Consider the following 21,712-nt stretch of genomic DNA (forward strand, 5'->3'; position numbering starts at 1 on the left):
AGAATAGGTCTTCAGCAACCCACGCTTGCTGTAAAAGGCGATCCCACGGGATCGGGTGGTCAGGCTCGCTGACTTGGTTGATACATGTCTTCTTTTCCCAATTGACCCTCGAATATTCCGGGGTAGAATAGGTCTTCAGCACCCCCCTGCTTGTCGTAAGAGGCGACTAACGGGGTCGGGTGGTCAGGCTCGCTGACTTGGTTGATGCATGTCATCGTATCGCAATTGCGTGGATTGACACTCATGATGTCAATCACTGGACTTTTTGGTCCAGACTCGATTATTTACAGACCGCTGGCATATACCTGGAATATTGCTGAGTGCGGCATTAAACAACAAACAAACAAACCAAAATGAGTTTATGTAGGTTGATTTTATCATTTCCAATCATAATTTCTTACACTTTCTAATACTACTTCCAAAAGGTCACAGACGTGTTTATTTACAGACCACCGTCATATAGCTGGAATATTACTGAGTGCGGCATTAAACAACAAACCAACCAACCAATCTTTTCCCAATTGCGTGGATCGATGCTCATGATATCAATCACTGAACTGTCTGGTCCAGACTCAGTTATTTACAGACCGCCGTCATATAGCTGGAATATTGCTGGGTGTCGCGTTAAACAACAAACGAACCAACAATCATGTGAGAAGAATATCGTATTGCAATATATTTATCACATCGAGTGACCTGACAAAGTTGATATTTTCATGAATGGCTGGTCACGTGTTGAGATAAACATGTCACTTGGCAGGAAAAGACAATGTGTTTTATTTTTAAAGCATATTTTTATTCGCCATATTTCCCCATGTTGACTCAGAGTAAGAATATGCAACCGGCAGTCAAGGAGTGTCGTAATCGTAAGAGGCGACTAAATAGATCGGGTTGTCAGGCTCGGCAGTCAGGTTGATTGCATGTCATGGTATACCAACAGCGTGGATCGATGCTCATGACGTCAATCACTAGACTAGCTGGTCTAGACTCGATTATTTACAGACCGCCATTATATACGCTGGAATACTGCTGAATACGGCGCTAAACAACAAACAAAAAAACAAAACGCAACGAGTGTCAGAATTCTTCGTGAAAATTGAAAATGGCGGAGAATGACGTGAAACAAACAAAAACCCGAATACTCTCTGAAAACCGTGCTATGTCTTGTAGCCAAGGGTGAAATAAGATTCAGTTCATTCATTGGAGCAAAGTATAAGTAGATCCGGCATAATTTCACACGAGATATTGATTTTAATTTTTTTGATAAATACACATATCTTATCATTTAAATACAACATGATATTATTCAAGGGCGATATTGATTTAACAGGTAGTTATTGATAAGAGCTTTGATTACAGTATACAGACGAACGAACGCGAGGAAAGGGCGGCTGCGAGACGGACCAACGCAAATATCATAAGCTCATTCAGGGAGAAGTTGAGTTCATAACAGCCATTTCCTACTCTGGTTTTTATGTTATGCTTTATTATGTACAGTTAATGATTAATCTCATGAAATGAGGACAATGGTCTAGTTTCATATATTGCTATTATTATACACTGACCACACCCTTGCCTGAAACTGGCGCAAATCCATGTTGGGAGTATTATCCGCCAGATTGATACAGGTCTCTCCCTTGGATGTGTATATGAATAGATGGGAGTCTACCTAATGACATCGCACTGTGAGATTTAACAATGATGAGTCGTAAATCAGAAACGAGTCGTTTTATATGTTGTTCTGAATAAATTAAATATAATTACGTTTTTGTATTTATATGTTTGTTTGTTGGCTACCGCCTCACCCTACAAATTTACAGATGGCGGTCTGTAAATAATCGAGTCTGGACAAGACAATCTAGTGATCGATATTGTGAGCAACGATCCACTTCGTCGGTGTACGAGGACACGCTATAAACCAAATGACCCCATTTGGTTGCCTCTTACGACCAGCAGTTGCTGGTGATCAAAGTAACCCGGGATCGTCACGACGTTCACACACACACACACACACACACACATATATATATATATATATTATAATATGCATCTTGTAACAGACCAATTGTACTTGTAGAAAGGTCTTAAATGAACGTTTTTTAACCTAAAACCTTAAAATATATAAACATAACATATATTTTTAATACAACTGTTTTGAACATCGCGAGGTATTATGACCAAGGTGTAATGTTTGTAAGCATTATATTTACTAGTTGTCAGATGTTTTTTTCTGGCCTTGCAAGAATAGTTTCAGTCAATCAAATTCGAAATATCGTGTCTCGAAATAAGGACAGTTTTTGCATGCTGTAAACACGGGTTTCCTGTTGCGAAGGAAAGTGTGTGATCAGCTGGTCCGGATCCTTCGAAACATGAAATTGTGTGTGAAAGCACTTTCTCCAGTTAACCGTCCAAAAAACTGCCGGTGCAACTTTGAAATTGATACAACTGAAAGCTTAAGCCATTAACCGCTTCATTGGTATATAGTAAGCCCCGTTATTGTGCGACGTAAGCTTTAGGGGTTGAAGCAACCACGACATTCATAAACATAAGTGATGAGGAAATATCCGCGGACATGCGCGGTGGACGAACGCTCTCGCTTATCATGTCGCCATTCCCCGTATACTAGGTACTGCTGCATATTCTTTAATATAGGGCAAATATCATATGCGCTCAAAAATCAATCGACAGGAGATCTCTGAAGCGTAGGCATTGCGACTGTCCGCGGCCCGATTACATGCCTTTGCCGATTTCCCATGTTGCACTGCTCGCGACCTTTCTAATTAATATTTACATATGTCGATTCTCCTGAACAGTGCAGCTCAGACGATACTGCTAGCCCGCTCTGGAACTCTACTCTAGACCCGGACGAGGTGTGTGTTGTGCCCCACCGGACGACATATCGTCCTTGATGATGTTTTGGGGCTAGATTCCGTTAGACAGGGTGAAATATCTGTCGTCAGTGATACTAAACAGTCGGATTTTTCTGTCCAGTCGCTTCGTTGGCCTAGCGAGCTCATCAAAATGGCGGATTTGGAAGCAGTTCTGGCCGATGTTAGCTATCTTATGGCGATGGAGAAGAGCAAGTCGACTCCTGCAGCCAGAGCAAGCAAGAAGATTGTTCTTCCAGAGCCAAGGTTAGTGTTTTTCTCCCGTTTCAACGATTTCCGGACAAATGTCGAGTGCGTGTATTCAGATGACAAACAGGTTCCGTTTCAATGAAAACGATTATGGAGTAATATTTACTCGAAATGAAATTCGATTATTTTGTTATTTTTCAGCGTTCGGAGCGTCATGCACAAGCATCTCACCAAAATGAATGAAGTCACATTTGACAAAATATTCAACCAAAAATTAGGTGAGTAAACCATTGATTTGTTGTTGCACGATATTGAGACATTCCCTCGCCTGTTCGCATGCAGATCGAAACTAGAAACACAGAGCATCACACACACTTGCAAATAAACGACAGATAACATGGCGTATGGGCAGAGATTTTATTATTCCCCGTGTTATTTATAGTAGGATTCTTGCGTAGATGTAAACAAAACGGCCAGGGTTTGTGCGGAAGTGATGCGGGCTTGTGTTGCTATCGCTAAGCGTTGTGTTCTGTACCATCGTATTGCCTCATCTACAGAATGAATTATGTATGTTTGGCTTTATTATGATAAGAGAGCATTTTGGCTGACTTTGCCAGCGGTTTGAATGTTAAAATGCTCACAAATTATATGTTTGACCAGCCGTCTCCATTTCACTGTGCATACACTAAATTTCTATCTGACATATGTCAAAAAGCCTGTCACGAACATTGTGAAAACATTTGCATAACTTCAGTAATTTACAATCACATTCCAGATTGGTATGGAATTAAAGCATATATAGGCCTGATTATGTGGAGGTATTAATAATTAAAAGGCCCAACAACGAAGGATGGAATATGGCCCAGTCAGTGGTTGTCAGGCATTAGAACAAACTAACTGCCACTGCGCGCTGCGAGACGTCGTCAAAGCCTTGTATGGAAGGTTAAGCATTATGTATGGGTACTTTGGGTCACGAGTAATTGCACTAAGCTTCTCTGTATTCTGAAAGCTTGCAATACCACAGACAGGGTTAGGCACCACCACATGTCCGAGTGAAATTCTTGCGTATAGACATTTTCTTCCAAATCTAGTTATTTTCCATACTAATTTAAAATGAGCTTGGGGCTAGTTATATATTGCTGAGAGTAGCGTTAAACAACAAACAAAACAAAACCCTGACAATCCATTTGGTCGCCTCTTATGACACTCATAGGTCACTGGAGACCTATATTTTCACCTGGAATCCCAACCGGTCGACATGCAAGTCAGTCTGACATTCAGTTCAGACATCACTTCCATGCCTCCTTACCTGTGAGTGCCTCTTGTAAAACATTATAGGACATTATCAACTACCATTCTGAACTGATAATTCACAGCCACGGTAGCCTAGCGGTTCAAACGCCTTACCACCACAATGAAGATCCAGGTTCTACTCCTCACATGGTTACAATATATAAACTCGTCCCTGTTTTCCTCTGCTCTGATATGGCTGTAACAAGCCTAAAACCAGTTCCTCATTGTTTTGTCTAATCAAAACAATTGAACTTAAATGGGCAGTCCTGATAAAGCTTCAGTATTTCTGACAGCAGCTGGACCTCTGTCATTAGTTTACTCTAGGGGGATAAAACCCTGCTGTATAAAGGGTCAGAAAACGTCCAAATCACCACTACCTGATGGCCTTTTCGAAAAATGCACATTTGAGTAAAGATAGTAATTATAAATGGTAAAACTCTGTTTGTATCTTACAAACAGTGACCCCTTGATATGAGACTGGGCGGGAGTGGCCTCCCTTGATAATAGATTTCTTCCTTGTGTAATTGAATTACTTTGTTTCCCTAAGTGACACTGCACTATGCAATACTACAGTGTCTGTAACACCCAGGATGTAGGTCAGTGTAGTGAAGATTCATTTCAGCTGAGGTGAAAGGGGTTTAACAGCTTGTTCAAGATTACTGCACTTTTATAGTGACATGCAGTGTGTGTGTCTGCTTGTTCTAGTCCAGACTAATGCTGGTTTAATTGTTAATTTGAGAATGTTATGTTGTAGAGTGAACTATCATTATCGATATTGTTAGTTGTATTAATGAAATATTGAAAATGTTGATCAACATGATCAGACTTAAAATGGTGAGGTGAGGTGAAATGGGGTTTAGCGTCGCGTCCAAGATTATTGCACTTATATAGCGACGTGCATGCACGTGTATCTGTGTGTGTGGCTGCCTGTACTAGTCCGGACTGATGCCGATTCATAGTGCTAGCACATTGAGATACCATGCCGCAGTTTAAGATGAATACCCCACTCAGACACAGTATACTGACTCCGAGCCGACCAGTCCTTGTTTTAGCCCCTTAATGCCGAGCGCCAGACAGGGTAACAACAAGTACAATGTACCATCTTTTAACGTCTTTTGGTATGACGCGGCTGGGGATCGAACCCGGACCTCCGCTCTCCGGGCAGACGCTCTACCATTAGACCATGGAGGCGGTCAGACTTAAAATGGAAAATGTCTAAATTCTGTTAATAAGAATTCTTAAATAAAACTTGCATGACATCAATTTTTGTATTTGAAATAGAGCATATTTGTTAATGAACGTCAGGTTTTGGTTCTGTGTCTTTAACTGTTGCTCTGATAGGAAACTGACAAATTTATAGAAGTATGCATTCAAATATTTGTGAGACATCACAGGCAGCATATATGCATTGTAGGAGTAGGTTGCACGGGGGACCCAGATATCTATGGTACTGCATGGTTGTCTCCCTTATAGCTGTGCCAGGATCAGATGATGCTGGGTTTGTCTGCACCAGCTATTCAATTCTTAAACTTGAGTCTCAGTTCAAAGCAACGTCAAAATTGTTCACAATCCATGTACACTGGTGCAGCAGGATCTTGTTTAGAGCTGGTGTGGACCTGTGAAGATCAGGGTTAGATACAGTAGGTCTCCAGCAACCCATGCTTGCCGTAATAGGCGACTAGGCCTGTTGTAAGAAGTGACTATGCCTGTCGTAAGGGGCGACTAAAAGGATCGGGTGGTCAGGCACACTGACCTGGTCGATGCATGTCATCGTATCCCAATGGCGTGGATCGATGCCCATGATCTCAATCGCTGGATTGTCGGGTCCATGCTCAATTATTTACAAACCGATTTCATATAGCTGGAATGTTGCTGGGTGCTGCATTAAACAAAGAAAGAAACAAACAAACAGAGCTGTTGTGTGGGTGTTACTTCAGTGTCCTGGATGAGTAGTGTTGTATAACTTCAAGGAAGCCGTGTCACAAGGAAAGGGAACTTGATGCGCTTCTTGTGCATGGAAACCAAGTCATGAGTGTTGAACTCCTAAGATGCCTTCTTTTATAAAAAAAAATCAAATTAGTTCATTTTGATGAATGAACTAGAAATTGGTAGGATATTTCCATAGGATGAGTACATGTAATCGTTTTCTCTACAAATTTGATGTTTTTTTTATTTCGTATAATTTGCATACCAAGGGGATAAAACTTTTTATTTTAAGAGAATATTATCATATAAACATTTTCAAAAATGTTTTGGACCTGTGAAGATCTAGGTTAGAATAGAATTGGTCTTCGGCAATCAAACAGGTCTGGCTTGGTTAAACCAAGAAGCATGTAATCATAGATCATAAGAGTAGATCGATGCTCATGTTATCAGTCACTGGGTTATCTGACCAAGACATGATTATTTATGGACCGTCGTCTCATTGCCGGAATATTGATGAGTGTGGCATTAATCAACAAACAAAAGACCCATGAAGATCCAGGGAGAATAGGTCTTCAGCAAGCCATGCTTGTCGTAATAGACGACTGTGCTTGTCATAACAAGCGACTAACAGGATCAAGTGTTCAGACTCGCTGACTTGGTTGATGCATGTCATCGTATCCCAATTGCATGGATCTATGCTCATGATGTCAATCACTAGATTGTCTGGTCCAGACTGGATTATTTACAGACCGCCGTCATATAGCTGGAATATTGCTGAGTGCAGCGTTAAACAACAAAAAAACAAACAAACAAACAAACAAACCAAAATAAGTTGATGTAGGTTGATTTATCATTTCCAATCATAATTTCTTACAATTTCTAATACTACTTCCAAAAATTCACATCTTAAAATGTCAACATGAACATGGTAAAATTTTTAAACTATATGATGTTAATAGACGACCCTTAAAGCTGGATAAAAAATATCAGTTCAGTTTCTCTGTGGAAATAATCTAGTTGTCATATTGCAACAATGCATTGACACAATTTGATTATTAATGGTTGTTATAATGCTTAAACAACATCAACCTTTTCTCCACAGATGTTGAACCTATATGGCAATGGTATAACCAAATGTTTCTCATTGGGAGTGACGAATTAGCATGTAACGATCAGCTTTATGTATCTCTATGTACCTGGGTTGTATATTACATATAATTTGTCAAGCATGACAGGTGTTCAATAAACAGAGATGTGCTGATATCACTGTTAACACTCTGTGTCAAAGAAACAGTTGGTGCAATCTGTGGCTATATGTTGTACATTGTTAATGTATGTATCAAATACGTGGGTCACGATATAGCAGATAGTTGCTAGTTACAACCTTGTGTTTGTTTCAACACTTTGAATCAATTTGGGAAGCATGTCTTGTGTTGATGTTATCATATGCCTTGTCATGCTTGTGGCTGCTTCTTTCCCAACACTTCCATGACATTGATGTTCAAGGGAAGTATATATGTTTCATCTGCACTTCCTGCTTTTCGACCCAACAATATTTTGAATGATAACAGTGATTAACATTGGTTTAAATTCTTTAAAAAAATAAAAAATAAATGTAAAAATATATTCATGCTGTTTTGATTTTGGGTAAGAATAACCTATGCTGGTTGAATGAGAAGATCTGATGGATCGAGGGGTGAGACTCCATGAAATGTCCCCCACATACCAAACTTGAAGAAAGAAGTGCCTGTAGGAAAACATACAACTTTATGGATAACAACTGCTAGTTTAATGCATTTAGCAATGTTTTGATGTAGGTTTTTACACGTTATCAAGCTGGAGTGACTACAACCAAGTGATGAGAGGTTTATATCCATTATATGTTGTGATAGCGGCAACAAGTTGCGAATGATGATGGCACAATTTCTGCTGGACCCTTAAGGTCTGGGGAAGAATAGGTCTTCAGCAACCCATGCTTGCCGTAGAAGGCAACTATGCTTGTTGTAAGAGGCGACTAATGGGATTGGGTGGTCAGGCTCGCTGACTTGGTTAATGCATGTCATCGTATCCCAATTGCAAGGATCGATGCTCATGATGTCAATCACTGGATTGTGTGGCCCAGACCCGATTATTTACAGACTGCTGTCATATAGCTGGAATATTGCCGAGTGTGGCATTAAACAACAAACAAACAAAAGTTTCTACTGGGAAGGACCTTTTACATAACCAGGAGCAAACCATCCATACTAGTGGGATGGAGGCACTCCAGCATCATTGTCAGAGGTTTGTTGACCTTGAAGGGGACAATGTTGAAACATAATTAGTAATTAAAAGCAACAGAGACTCCATCAGCGCAGTCCAGAAAAGTTAGCATGGTTAGGCTGAGAATTTTTCAGCCTTCAATAAGCGAATATTAAGACGCAATGAGTATTGTTTTTCATCACAGACCTTTGGGCAGACTCATTCTTTACCACAAGGATATGTTTACAGAGCTCCAGATAAGCTCTTGGTGTTATGGGTATTTTACGCATGCATTTTAAAATCATTGGGTATCAGTAATTGTATCTGGGTATTCAAATTTCTGTTACCCACTAGTTTTTACACATGTGGGTATTTAAGTTAAATATTTAAAAATACTATTAATCTAGTCCCTGCAAACTGGTGTCGTGTGGGTTCGAGAGCTTTATAGCACGCAAAACTACCACGATACTTCCACAAGAAAGATATGCACAAGTTTTATTTTTGTAGAGTATCTGTAATGTTCGTTGCGTATTTGATACGCTTGGATTTTATTTTACTGCGTATTTCTGCATTTCTGATGCGTATTTTACGCAGATACGCAGCTTATATGGAGCTCTGTGTTTAGTATTCCTGTCATTACAGGTGACTCTGGGTAGAATATTTTCCAGACAACATATGCTTATGTGATTTATATATGTAAGCAGATTTATTCACTTTATCTGAATTGATTCTGACAGCTGGCATAACAAGACTTATGTTCCCAGTGTTAACTAGTACTACTGTAGTTGATAAATGTAAATATATACCGGTGTATACTGCAATGTTCATAATTATTATCCCCTAATGAAAAAGGAAATACTTGTGTGTCATGAAACAGAAATTGTTTGGTTGTAGATAAAATAGTGTTATTGTTTTGGTGATAAAATACTGTAATTGTTTAAAAAATAGGTCTATATTTCACTTGACTGAAATACTTTTGGAGTGAGTGAGTGAATGTTTTTTTATGCAGCATCAGCAATCTTACAGGTTTTCGTGTAGAACCATACTTTCGAGTGAGAATGGTTTTACTCCACTTTTAGCAATATTCCTGCACTATCAAGTCGGGGGACACCAGAAATGGGCTCCACACATTGTACACATTTTGGGAATCAAACCCGGGTCTTAGGCGTGACGAGTAAATGCTTTAACCACTAGGCTACCCGACTGCCTCCCATACTAAGATCATGAAGATTAGTAAGTGATGAATAACAAAACAACATGTCTTTTGTCAAATGTCATGTCATTTGTAACAAATATTTTTTTCTGGGATAATGCTTTCTAAGTGCAGATTCTAGTACTCTTTGGGGCAGTCAGGTAGCCTAGTGGTTAAAGCGCTCCCTCGTAATGCCAAAGACCGGGGGTTTCCAAATTCCGACATGGGTACAATGTGTAAAGCTGGAATATTGCTAAGGTGGCGTAAAAAGCATACTCACTCTAGTACTTTTTGGTTTGAGTCCCATCACAAAGGTGATTTTTTCATGAGTTAAAATGACAGTTTTTCAGGTCACAAGTCAAAGGTCAACCAAATACCCTCCTAATGTTTATTTTTCAGATATATAAGTTTTGAGGAATAATCGTGATGCCTGTTTACAGATATAATGATCATTTCAGTACAAATGATAGATCTGAAAGTTTATGTATATTATGCCCTGTATCAGGCTATAGTTTTTTACAGCCTCCCTTTGTACATGCTGGTTGATGCAGGTGGATGAAAGTCCTGACAATGCAATCAGTTTGTAAGATGTATCAAACAGGGATCATTATGTTTCTATACACAGGCATAACATGTGTTCAGCTATAATGATGGAAGCATAACAATAAAGCCAATTAACAGGGAGCCTTCACCTGTGTTGATACCTGGCCACACAGGTGTTCGTTACTGCTCTGTACAGGTGGAGGTATTGAAAACATGCAACAGAGCAATTAAGGCTTATAGAAAAGAAAATGTCTATTTCCAAAAAAAATGGCCTATTGGTTGATGAAAAATATGTTTTCTGATGTTTCCCATGTTATTTTAGGATGTCTGATATATCCTCCCTAAGTTTTGTTTCTTTGCTTGTTGTTTAATGCTGCACTCAGCAATATTTCAGCCATATGACAGCGGTCTGTAAATAATCTAGTCTGGACTAGACAATCATGTGATTAATATCAAGATCCAACTTTAAGAACTTAAAAATGAAGTTTTAATGTTAAATTGCAGATAGTTACAAATCTGGTCTGGGAAAGAGTTTTGAATTAATCTCTTTGGAGGAGTAAATAAATGGATGTATTATATAGGCCATGTCTTAAACTTTCTGTCAGTGCAGCCTGCTAAAACAAATTGCATGTTTAAAAAAAATGTAACTAGCAAATCACACTAAAAACTAAATAGTCAGGGCCTAATAAGTATTTTTTTATCAAAGATTATGCTGGTTCTCACGAATTACAATGGTAGTAACCATTTTTCTTAAGAAACAGGTTTGCTGAACTCCATCAACACTCATTCCAACACCTGTATTATGATAATTCTGATTGGTTTTCGCCTTAGAAGCACTGCCTGAATTTGTTGGTGATAGCATTACCAAACTGCTGACTGGGGTTACCAAGAGATTGGATTAAGCTTGTGTAGACCAGTTGCAGCTTAATTGAACATGGCAGTCAGTTGGTCGATCTATGGCAATCCTCTCAGCAAATCAAATTTCAGCCGCCTTAATATGTCTAGCAGATACAAGTCTACATACTGCACACCCGGGAACAATTGAAAGATGATTTGATTTGCTCTGTTGATGGTGGTGAAATTAGGATCACAGGGAAAAAAGTTCTTCTTTGTGTTGAAAGCATTTGGAGGTGTTAATTGGCAGAGGGTTGTAGATCAGAAATGTGCTGAAGTAGATTGTGACCTGGTCTACATAGACCCATGTGATGGTGTTAGTGAATGAAGAGGCTTGTTTTTGGTATGGCTGAGATTTGGATACATTGCTTATACAGTGAAATTATGTGTACTGAACTGGAACTATACTAACCAGCTTTAAAAATGCAACAGTGTTAATATGGCAACATCACCTTTTGACCTCCAAACTAGCCCAGTTTATGAAATAAATTATGGTGATTATCAGAATTCTGTTTTCAATGTCAAAGTCTTATATATTGAAACAAAAATGGAACATGAATATTTTTTATATATTTATATATTTGAAATTGTGTGTTCAGTCTTCACAACCCAAAAATATCTAAAAAAACATTCATGATCTCAAACAATTTTTGTTCAGCATGTATGAAAAACAGTTCAAAGTGGCTTTTCTCATGCTGGGGCCCCAGATAGCTTACACCAAAAGATGTTAAAAGAAGGTACTTGTTTTACCCTGTCTTGTACTCATCGGCTCAGGGTCAGTATACTGTGTCAAAGTGGGATAGCCAGAGGACTGTGTCAAAGTGGGCTAGCCAGTGGGCTAGCAGTATAAACCAAACAGCATTTGTCTGTGCTAGAAGGGGCACGGGTGGCCCAGTGGTCTAAGGCGCCGCAATTCGCTGTGCAGAGTTGCGTCCCTTGGGCACGCCAGAAACCTATGATTGTGGGTTCGAATCGCGGTTCGCCCCGATTATGTTTCTAGGCTTGTCAGCACCATACCCGTGCTTGTGGGTTTCACCGAAGTGGTAAACGTCTGAGACCTGCATCACTTTCGGGTCTCCTCCAACATTAAGCTGACACGTCATGATATAACTGGAATATTGTTAAAAGCAGCGTTAAACCAAACTCACTCACTCACTGTGCTAGAACAAGCAGCCACATACACACAAATGCATACATGTCGTTATATAAGTGCAATAATCTTGAATGCAACGTTAAACCCTAGTCTCAGCTCACTCACTCACTCACTCACTTAGGAACCATATCTCTGCCGTGAAGATCCGGGGTCTTCAGCAGTCCATGCTTTACATCAAAGGCGACTATGCTTGTCGTAAGAGGCGACTTATGGGATCGGGAGGTCAGGCTCCCAGACTTATTGATGCATGTCATCGCATCCCAATTGCGTGGATCGATGCTCATGACATCAATCACTGGATTGTCTGGTCCAGTCTCGCTTATTTGCTGACTGCCGTCATAAAGCTGGAATATTGCTGAGTTTGGCGTTAAACAACAAACAAACAAAACTTATTCATATCTTGGGTGATTGATATTTGCTTGCTCACCAAAAACCCCACCCAGCCACTCAACTGACCTTATTCTGGAGTCACTGACCCTTAACTTTCTTCTTTCTTTTTTTCTAGTTGCATTTGAGGTTTTGTCACTATCCGTGTATCAACCCATGACTTCACTGCTGATAAGCTAGTCGGTGTCTTCACTTAATGGAGGCATTTACTAACTTGATGCAAACTAGCATTTTTCAAAAGGGAAAAAGGTGAAAAACAGCCCACATCAAACCTTCCCTATACTTTGATGGGCCAACATAGGAAACACAAATTGTTTTATTGGCCTAAGCCGAGGAAAGTATTGAAAGTGACACTATCCTCCCACACAAAATATGATAGATGAAAATATTCATAATATCAGCCATTAATGCCTGTTTTATTAGATCTAGTGTCCGGCCCACTTACTGCTGGTCACATATCATAGAGAGTTCCAGTCAACACTCTTTGACAAGGCAGTGTTTTCACAGACCTGGTATGATTTGTGTCGGATACAGGAGTTATGGCACGATGCACATGCTGGTATGACTGTGATTTCCGATTGACTGGACTGCAGTAGTGAACATTGAAATTGGCTTGTGCAGCCTGATTGTGCACTGATTGTAGTCAGTAAAATATTATACAAATAGGCTTATAAATATTACAATATCAATTATCACTCAAGTTTAGTCCTTTATACCATCTAAACAAATTGAAAAAAGATTACTTTCATTTCGCACAGTTTAAATGTTTCCTTCCTGTTTATGGGCAGAACAGATTGCCAATCTACACTATACACACAATAGCATTATAAACAAAACAGTCAAAACTGCCTTCCTTCTTTCATTAAGATCGAACACAGTGCCCGTAGTGAGATAGATTTCGACAATAATATCATGACAACCAAACACAAATTAGTTTTTTCCATTCGTCTTGCTTTGTATGTTAACTTGCGATAGAATATGTACCCCTCTATTTCACACAAGCTGTACTCACGCTTGTAGATGTTTACCACTTGGATGAAAACCATGACAACTAGAGCAATGTAGAGGTGGGCGGTATTACTGGTATGCCATTATTTGAAATACTAATGTCAGCAATAGAAACTAACAGTTTTAGTACACTTATCCTTGTGATAATAACATATAGCAAAACCCTTAAAAAGGGAAAATTTCTACTAGTCCTGATGATACCTTAGCTGTTAGGCACTTTGGCAAGGACTATAGGACTAGTGCCGATTTCTAACACTGAATGTATTGGTATCAGAGTACTGTGGGAAAATACTAGTAAATTGCGATTTTCATCTTGTTCACAAAGTTTGCATAAGTGACAAGTCAAATTGAAGTTATGAAATTAAGAAATTATAGAAAAAGCAATCAATAGCGAAGTTGTCAAAAAAGAGCGGTGAAAGTCTAATGTAACTAAAGGTTCATATTTATTCAGGTTCATGTCAGATTTACTGATGAAAGAACACATGCAATATATTGTGATAGGTATTTTCAATACATGAATCAATACTGCAATAAGTGGCTATACAAAAGTCAGGCCAATACCCATCACTAATGGTCAAGGCCGTGGTTTTGACACGCCATGCAACATGCTGAGGTGAATCTGGGAATCTTCCCCACGGATAGTTAATCTTGCTTGTGGTGAAACTCTGCGATGGGGATTGTGGCTTCTCTTGCCTATAGTCACTAGTTGACGCGTCGCAGCCCAGTTTCTTAGCCCCTGTTGTCAGCCACTGGGTTGCCTGGTCCCTTGTTTACAAGCCTTCGGGATAAGGTTAGAATATTGCTGTGGCATGAAACAACACTCACTCACTCACTCTATGACCGAGCTCTGAGCTACAGCCGCCAGGAACTGTTTATGATGGCTTTTGAGATGAAGGAATTATCAAAGATAACAAAACCCATTTATCAGAACCTTTCACATTTGAAAAAGTCACACTCAATTAATAGCATTGAGATTGAAATGAAGAAAAAAAGCTGAGATATTGGAAAGATCAATATCAGTTTGCCATTAGTACGCAGATACTTTCGATCAGACCCTGATGCCAGTGGATCAAGATATTGGACTACCACAATAAGGGAGGGTGTTATTTTTACATCTTAACTGGACTTCGATGAAAATGCCTTTCACTAATGACAGGACTAATTTGGGGCAGCATTGGTGCTGATACTGTGCCTGTTGAACTGATTTGTATTGACACCTTAATGATGAAGCTGCAATCAATGGCATTTCTCTTGGGATCAACCATTTGACACGGTGTAGAGGATGAAATGTCCTCCACACCCCCAGCATGACCAGCACAGGAAATGACCAGGCTAGGAAGTAGAACTACGAGATGGCGCTGATGAAAATTCTTGAGCGATAAATTCACCGTATGATTAATATTTCGGTTTGGGACGAGTAAATTGCCCACTTTCCTGTGGAATGGGCTTTATCCAATCAGAACTCTTGGATTAATGTCAGTTTTGTTACCCTTGTATGAAGTTTCCAGTGTCAATGTCGTTAACGAGTGGGATTTTAAGGTGTTTTGATTTTAAGATTCAGTGTTCATCAATACAATCCAAGGAATACACAGTCCATGTTGATGAAATAGTTTAATGAAGTTTTAACATAATTATTGTTACCTCAAGGGATGAATTTGCCAGGATGTTTTCTATACGACTTAACCTTGTGAGGACCTAGAGGGCTAAATAGCATGTTCTTCCTTGGGTAACGTCTGCTCATTATGTGACCTGGAGCAGTGGACTTTCAATGGGAATATTATCTGAAGATGGCTATAATCTGCCGCAATCTGCTATGCAGGTGCATAAATTATGAACAAGATTCAGGTAAAATGCACTGAGATAATATCAAGCAACCTATGGAGTCAATATGAGCCGATTTTATCATTTTGAAATTTTTCTTCTCAACCTCCAGAGCTGGAGATGGAGAGACATGTTCCTTGGCTTGGGCTTTAGAACAGTTGCTGAAATTGCTGGCTGGGACAATTCACTCAGGCTTCCATTCAAATTAGTCATTGACAATTATTCATGAATTGGTTCAGGAACCCCTTGGCTTACAGATTTCACTATGCTGAGTGAGTGATGTAGTTTTCTGCTGAAGTCAGCATTATTCTTGCTGTGTCATGACGACCTGTCCGGGACAGGCAAACCAATGGTTGTCAGTGTGAGCAACATTCCATGCCATTGGGGTAGGGTTATATGGTGGCATATTGAGAAACATCATCAGGTTGAGGTTAATTTCCTTAAAAGAATCAGAAGTCAGAAATACAAACAAATGGATATTTAAAAGAAACATTCAATTGATGACAATAGATTTGAGGGTTGAGTACACGGTAAAGAAGTTACAGTTAAAGACATGCAGATGACAAAGAGGCAGTAGAGGCCTAGTGTGTCATAAGTGGCAGGTTATAATAGTGAATTTCAGGTACGGTGAGTATTTACGTAAGATTCCTACAATAAATCACCATAACCCAATTAACTTTGTGTTACTTGGTACACAAAAAAAAATCAATTGTGTAATGACACTGCATAATCAGCCAATGTAGACTTTTCGGCTTCTGTTCCGGTTTTTACAGATCTGTATTTACTGACAGAAGGCAGGCATCATGTTTACATGAACTCGCTGCAGTTAATAATGCAAAACAGTGCTACGTCTGGCTTATTATATCTCAGACATTTATCGCTGTTGTGTTCTTTTGCGATATGTAATATATTTGGGCATCACATAGACAAATGCAGATTAGAAGTCACCTGAAACAGTTTCAAGCAGTATTTATGTTTCTAAATACCGTATTCGACGCAATAAGCGCCCAGGGCGCTCTCAAAATTAGAAATAGGGGTCTCTTATAAGAATATTATTTTAATGAAAAAATTCAGAGTTAAAAGATCGCAGATTTCGTGGTTTATGCTGACAGCCTGAAATGTTTATATACGACAGATATATTTTTCCAGGACTTAAATGCCCATAATTAAGGGTACATATAACACACGAGTGCATATTATACACGAATAAATAAGTCTTGTGTACATTGATCAATCGGAAGGGGTGCTAATTGAGATTGTTCACTAGCCAATATATTAGCAAATATCGCCGTGGGCGCTTATTAGAGCGGGGCGCTTATTACGTCGAATACGGTAGGTCTACTCATTGACTAGCTGCAAGAGAGTTAAAATAAACTGAATACCCTAAGAAAAGTATCACTAATAGCTAAACTAAATGATAAAATGCAAGTCAATATTCATTGGCTAAAATTGTTCCAGGTTGTCTCTTGTTTAATTAGCAACAACTATAGTCTGGAAGGTAATTTAAGGTACCGACGTTTACTACAATATCTGTAAAACTATCAGACCTACTCCAGTCAAAGCTGGTATGAGATTATTAAACAGTCATACATAACTGGATATCACATTTAAAGACAATCTGTGCATGAATAAAAAATCTGTCTATTTAGCTATCACTATATTTCATCAACAACCAGACCTGTTCGTCACGGGTGGAACGAGCATTCATTGAAACAGCCATCTTCATAATGCTACCCCTGCGTCACAGGGCCATATGACACAGTTGAACCAATCAACTCAACTTGAAAGGGTGCACGGGAATCACGCACGTTGAGATGCCCAATGCTAACACCGTATTCGTGCATGCGTGATACACAGACGGGAATAAAGATATCTTCTGTGCACATGTGCAGCAAGAAAGTTGGAACTGTATGTTTATAGCTTTACAGCTTTACAGCTTTACAGTCTTGTCAGTCGGCCTGGATCAGTTAGTTGACAGGTTGTCATTGGTTCCTGATGCCGATACAATGTACCGTTTCAGTCATGGCTAGTATCAGATAAATACTCGCCCAATTGTAATAAGAAGTTGCTCATCCATAACAATTTTGTCTTCGTTATCAGATAAATAAACATTATTTTACAAACACCATAAGTTTGTAAAAAAAGAACTTACATTTCGAACTTACAGGAATGACTTAGGCTGCAATTCCACGATGGTTGTCAAAGATATCGCATCGACATATATTCATCTTGATTGTAAATAGCTTACTTCTTACTGTCACGCTTTCAATGGTATCGTCTGCATTGACACCCTCATTTTCTCCAACAAAAATGGAAAATGTTGTATTTCTTAATTTACATTATCTGCCGTACCTAAAAATGTCAATAAGAACTTTCAGGATAGTTGATTCAATCAATCGAAAGAGAAAGTTGCATACTCACAACACTGCACGTGATCTCTCGTTGTAAATAAGTCAACAGTCTTTTCAACTTCCAGTTACTCGTCAACGTTCTCTGGCTGCTGCACATGGCAAACACCCCGCCTTCTGCAGTAAATAGGGGGCACGGGTGGCCCAGTCGTCTAAGGTGCCGCGATTCGCTGTGCAGAGTTGCGTCCCTTGGGCACGCCAGAAACCTATGATTGTGGGTTCGAATCCCTGTTCGCCCCGATTATGTTTCTAGGTTTGTCAGCAGCATACCTGTGCTCGTGGGTTTCACCGAAGTGGTCAACGTCTGAGACCTGCATCACTTCAGGCTTTCCTCCCACATTAAGCTGACATGCCGCGATATAACTGGAATACTGTTAAAAGCGGCGTTAACCCCAACTCACTCACTCACTCACTCTGCAGTAAATAAATGACTAGTTGTTGCTAATTAAACAAGAGAGAACCTGGAACAATATTTATTGTATGATGAACATATGATGATGATGTCACTACAAATTATTTGAAAATTCCCTCAGAACATGATGAAATGCAGTGACTATTTTACTAGTTATCTAGTATGATGTTTCAATGTGGAGATTTGCTTTTGTTCTATGAAAGGTAACATGAGCATGATGAAAAGTTTTGTTTGAAAATGATTTGTTTGTTGAAATCAGATTCTTGAAAATTTAATTTCTCATTATTTCATTTAAAATATTGTTTATATATTAAACTGAATATTAGACAGTAAGACTATTAATAAATGAAATCATTGCACCATATGCAAATAACATCCCTTTGACACATACCAGTGAAGACCAGTGAAGACAGTTTATTGTCAGTACGTATGGCATATTGTTTTTATGTATTGCAATACGTATCGTATCAGAAAAGGGCCCTCCAATACCCAGACCTACATGTCAGTGTTGGTCTGTCAAGCCAAGCTGTTAACTTACACACACAGGGTGGAAATCAAGATATGTTCCATCAGGGTTTGGGGCCGTCGGGTAGCCTAGTGGTTAAAGCGTTCGCTCGTCACGCCGAAGACCCGGGTTCGATTCCCGACATGTGTACAATGTGTGAAGCCCATTTCTGGTGTCCCCAGCTGTGATATTGCTGGAATATTGCTAAAAGTGGCGTAAAACCATACTCACTCACTCACTCCTTCAGGATTTACGGGACACAATATGTTGCAGCATGTACGCATACGAATTGTGATTGGATGCAATTTACGTTGAGATTCCTTTGGGATTTAAAAACATTTGGCTGTTTGAGTCAAACAAAACAAAACTGCAGACTGCATGTTGCATATAACTGACATTTTTATTCTGGATAGAAATACATTCAGTTCAGGGAGCCAGTGGTTGATGTTGTGCAATCTGACATTGCAATTCCCGTCTGAAAAGGCTTAAGCATTCTGAGCACGTGCAATGATGTGACTTCGGTATGTTCTCAGACATGAAGTAAAGGATGCCACATGCCGCCAGTGTTCATCACTTGGACTCTCTCCCCCTCCCCCAAATAATAAAATGATATAAGTATCCCTAGTTCCATGCACATGTTCAGCCACAATGTCACAAGTACAGCAACAGCCATAGAAGCTGTACATCTTAACCATGGAGAAATGATATGTTTGTTTTTCACCCATGCCACCAGTGTTTTATCAGCAAGAGAATGAATGCTGCTTTGGCTACGAGGGGTAATTCATCAGGCACATTTTTAAAGGATATTTTTGTTAAAACTTGTTGGTTAGGTCTGTACATGTGATTATGAAGCTGCCCCATGAATAGAAGATGAATATGCTAAGAATGTCTGTTTTCTTCTTCCAGGATTCTTGCTATTCAAGGATTTCTGCAACAATATGTGTGAAGACCCAGTTCCCCAGCTCAAGTTTTACGAGGAGGTAGGTGGCAACTGTAGTCTTCATTTGTCTGATGTGCCAACACCCAGGAAGTGTGTGGGTTCTGCATAATCCTCTGATGTGTAAATACCCAGGACAACTTAGTCCCGCAGTGTGCATGTTGGTGTATGTGCTATTTTGTTTATGTTTTATGTTTAGAATCCAACCGCCACAGGAATGGCACATGTGTCATACTCCTTTACCCATCAAATTGATAACTGGTGTCTTCTCCCACCTGTCAGCTACAATGTATATACCACTTTTCTCCTTCCACCACAAAGTAGTAATCAACAACAAATTTTCCACCCCTTTTCTCCATCAGCCACAAAGTAGTGATGTCACGATTCACCTGTACACTGGTGCATCATTGGCAAACTTGGCACAATACGATACCTGATACGCTTAATTTGGCATCGATTCACATTACCCCATATTGGTTGTCCATGTTGATCTCGCATTGATATCAATAAACAAGTACAAACTATTTTATTAAATTCCTCATTACTTTCTTGTCTTTCGGATACGAATACAGCCCAAAAGAACACTGACCAGCTTTTCCTTACTTTCTGTCATAATACAGTACGTAAACTTGCTTGTTTCTTATTATTTTCTCATACAGAATATATGACTTGACTAAGTGTCATGTTAATTGGTATTGGTAAGTTGACCTTTACCTTTATGAGTGAGTCTATAGATAAAATGTTGTATTGTGTGACATCTGTATCGTGACATCCCTACCACAAAGTATCCAACCCTTTTCACCATCCATAACAAGTTATCCGCTCTCACCATAACCCCATCTGATATGTTTCGTCCACCTTTCCACTTCTCTGACAAAGATGTCTGACTCTCCCCTGACCCATCACAGGGAAATAGATGCTGTTCCCCTCCCACACCACAGCATTGACAAACCATCCTGTGCAAATATTTATGCCAGTCTGCACCCTGATATATGGCTTCCAGCCTGCACATCCCTGCTAATCTCTGTTGTTAGAACTTCCTCCATGCCTCATCCTCTTTTGTTTACATTGGACCTCTTCTGGCCACTAATGCTGGCATCAGGACTCCATATAAGTGAGTTTCATGGATGTGTGTGATGCTCATTATCATTCTTTGTGATATCCAGAGGTCAGTGACAACCAAGGCAGAGTCTATGCATAGTTTATGTTTATATGCATTAGGGCATAACAATACTTGTGTTTGTGGAACCACAGATCCCCCTTTTTCAACCCTGACATTTTTTTCGATACTGTAACAAGTTGTAAAGAAAATTGAGATTGAAATATTATTAATTATATATATGCCTGATAATTTTAAACTTTTAAGGACATATTGTAAGTAAAATGCAAGCATTATGTTTTGGCCCAATGATTAGTGTTAATATGTAGGATGCATGTAAAAGCATACATCTACATTTTGCACCAGATGCATGAAGCAGCTAGCTACACAGGATTAGTAACCCAGGTTGTGATATATTATCATAACTTGTATTATTGTTCATGTGATAATGTGTCACGATGCAGTGCAACATTGTATAAAAGTACAGTTTTTTTATGTGCAGTGCAATATTGAATGAATGCACAATTTATCATGGTGTAGTGCAACATTGTATTAATGTAGAATTTATCACATGCATTATATGAAGTGCAACATAGTTTGACTATCCTTGCAGCACCATACAACCTATACCATTTATACAGCACACATATACTATTTATGGCATGCCACATGAATATGATTGAACAATGCTTCATTCTCTGGTAAAAGCCCATGGGAAATAATACATATAAATATCAATATGTAGCATGGTGAAGTAGGGGCAGATTTGTTACATGTTGTATGCTGAAAGATAAGGGTGTTGTTATTCCAAATGAT

General features: G+C 39.2%; 1 protein-coding gene across 1 annotated transcript in view; it reads left to right on the top strand.

Moving 5' to 3' along the window:
• Positions 1-2,584: 2,584 nt before the first annotated feature.
• Positions 2,585-21,712, top strand: part of LOC124134938 (beta-adrenergic receptor kinase 2-like) — a 132,499-nt gene continuing 113,371 nt past the window's right edge. Inside the window, exons 1-3 of the mRNA XM_046500051.2 lie at positions 2,585-3,134; positions 3,279-3,355; positions 19,767-19,840. Of these exons, the coding sequence (XP_046356007.1) occupies positions 3,022-3,134; positions 3,279-3,355; positions 19,767-19,840 (264 nt within the window). The 5' untranslated portion in view covers positions 2,585-3,021. The remainder of the gene's footprint in view (positions 3,135-3,278; positions 3,356-19,766; positions 19,841-21,712) is intronic.

Source organism: Haliotis rufescens, unplaced genomic scaffold (genome assembly GCF_023055435.1).
Source record: "Haliotis rufescens isolate VD_foot unplaced genomic scaffold, xgHalRufe1.0.p SCAF_15, whole genome shotgun sequence".
NCBI lineage: Eukaryota > Metazoa > Mollusca > Gastropoda > Lepetellida > Haliotidae > Haliotis > Haliotis rufescens.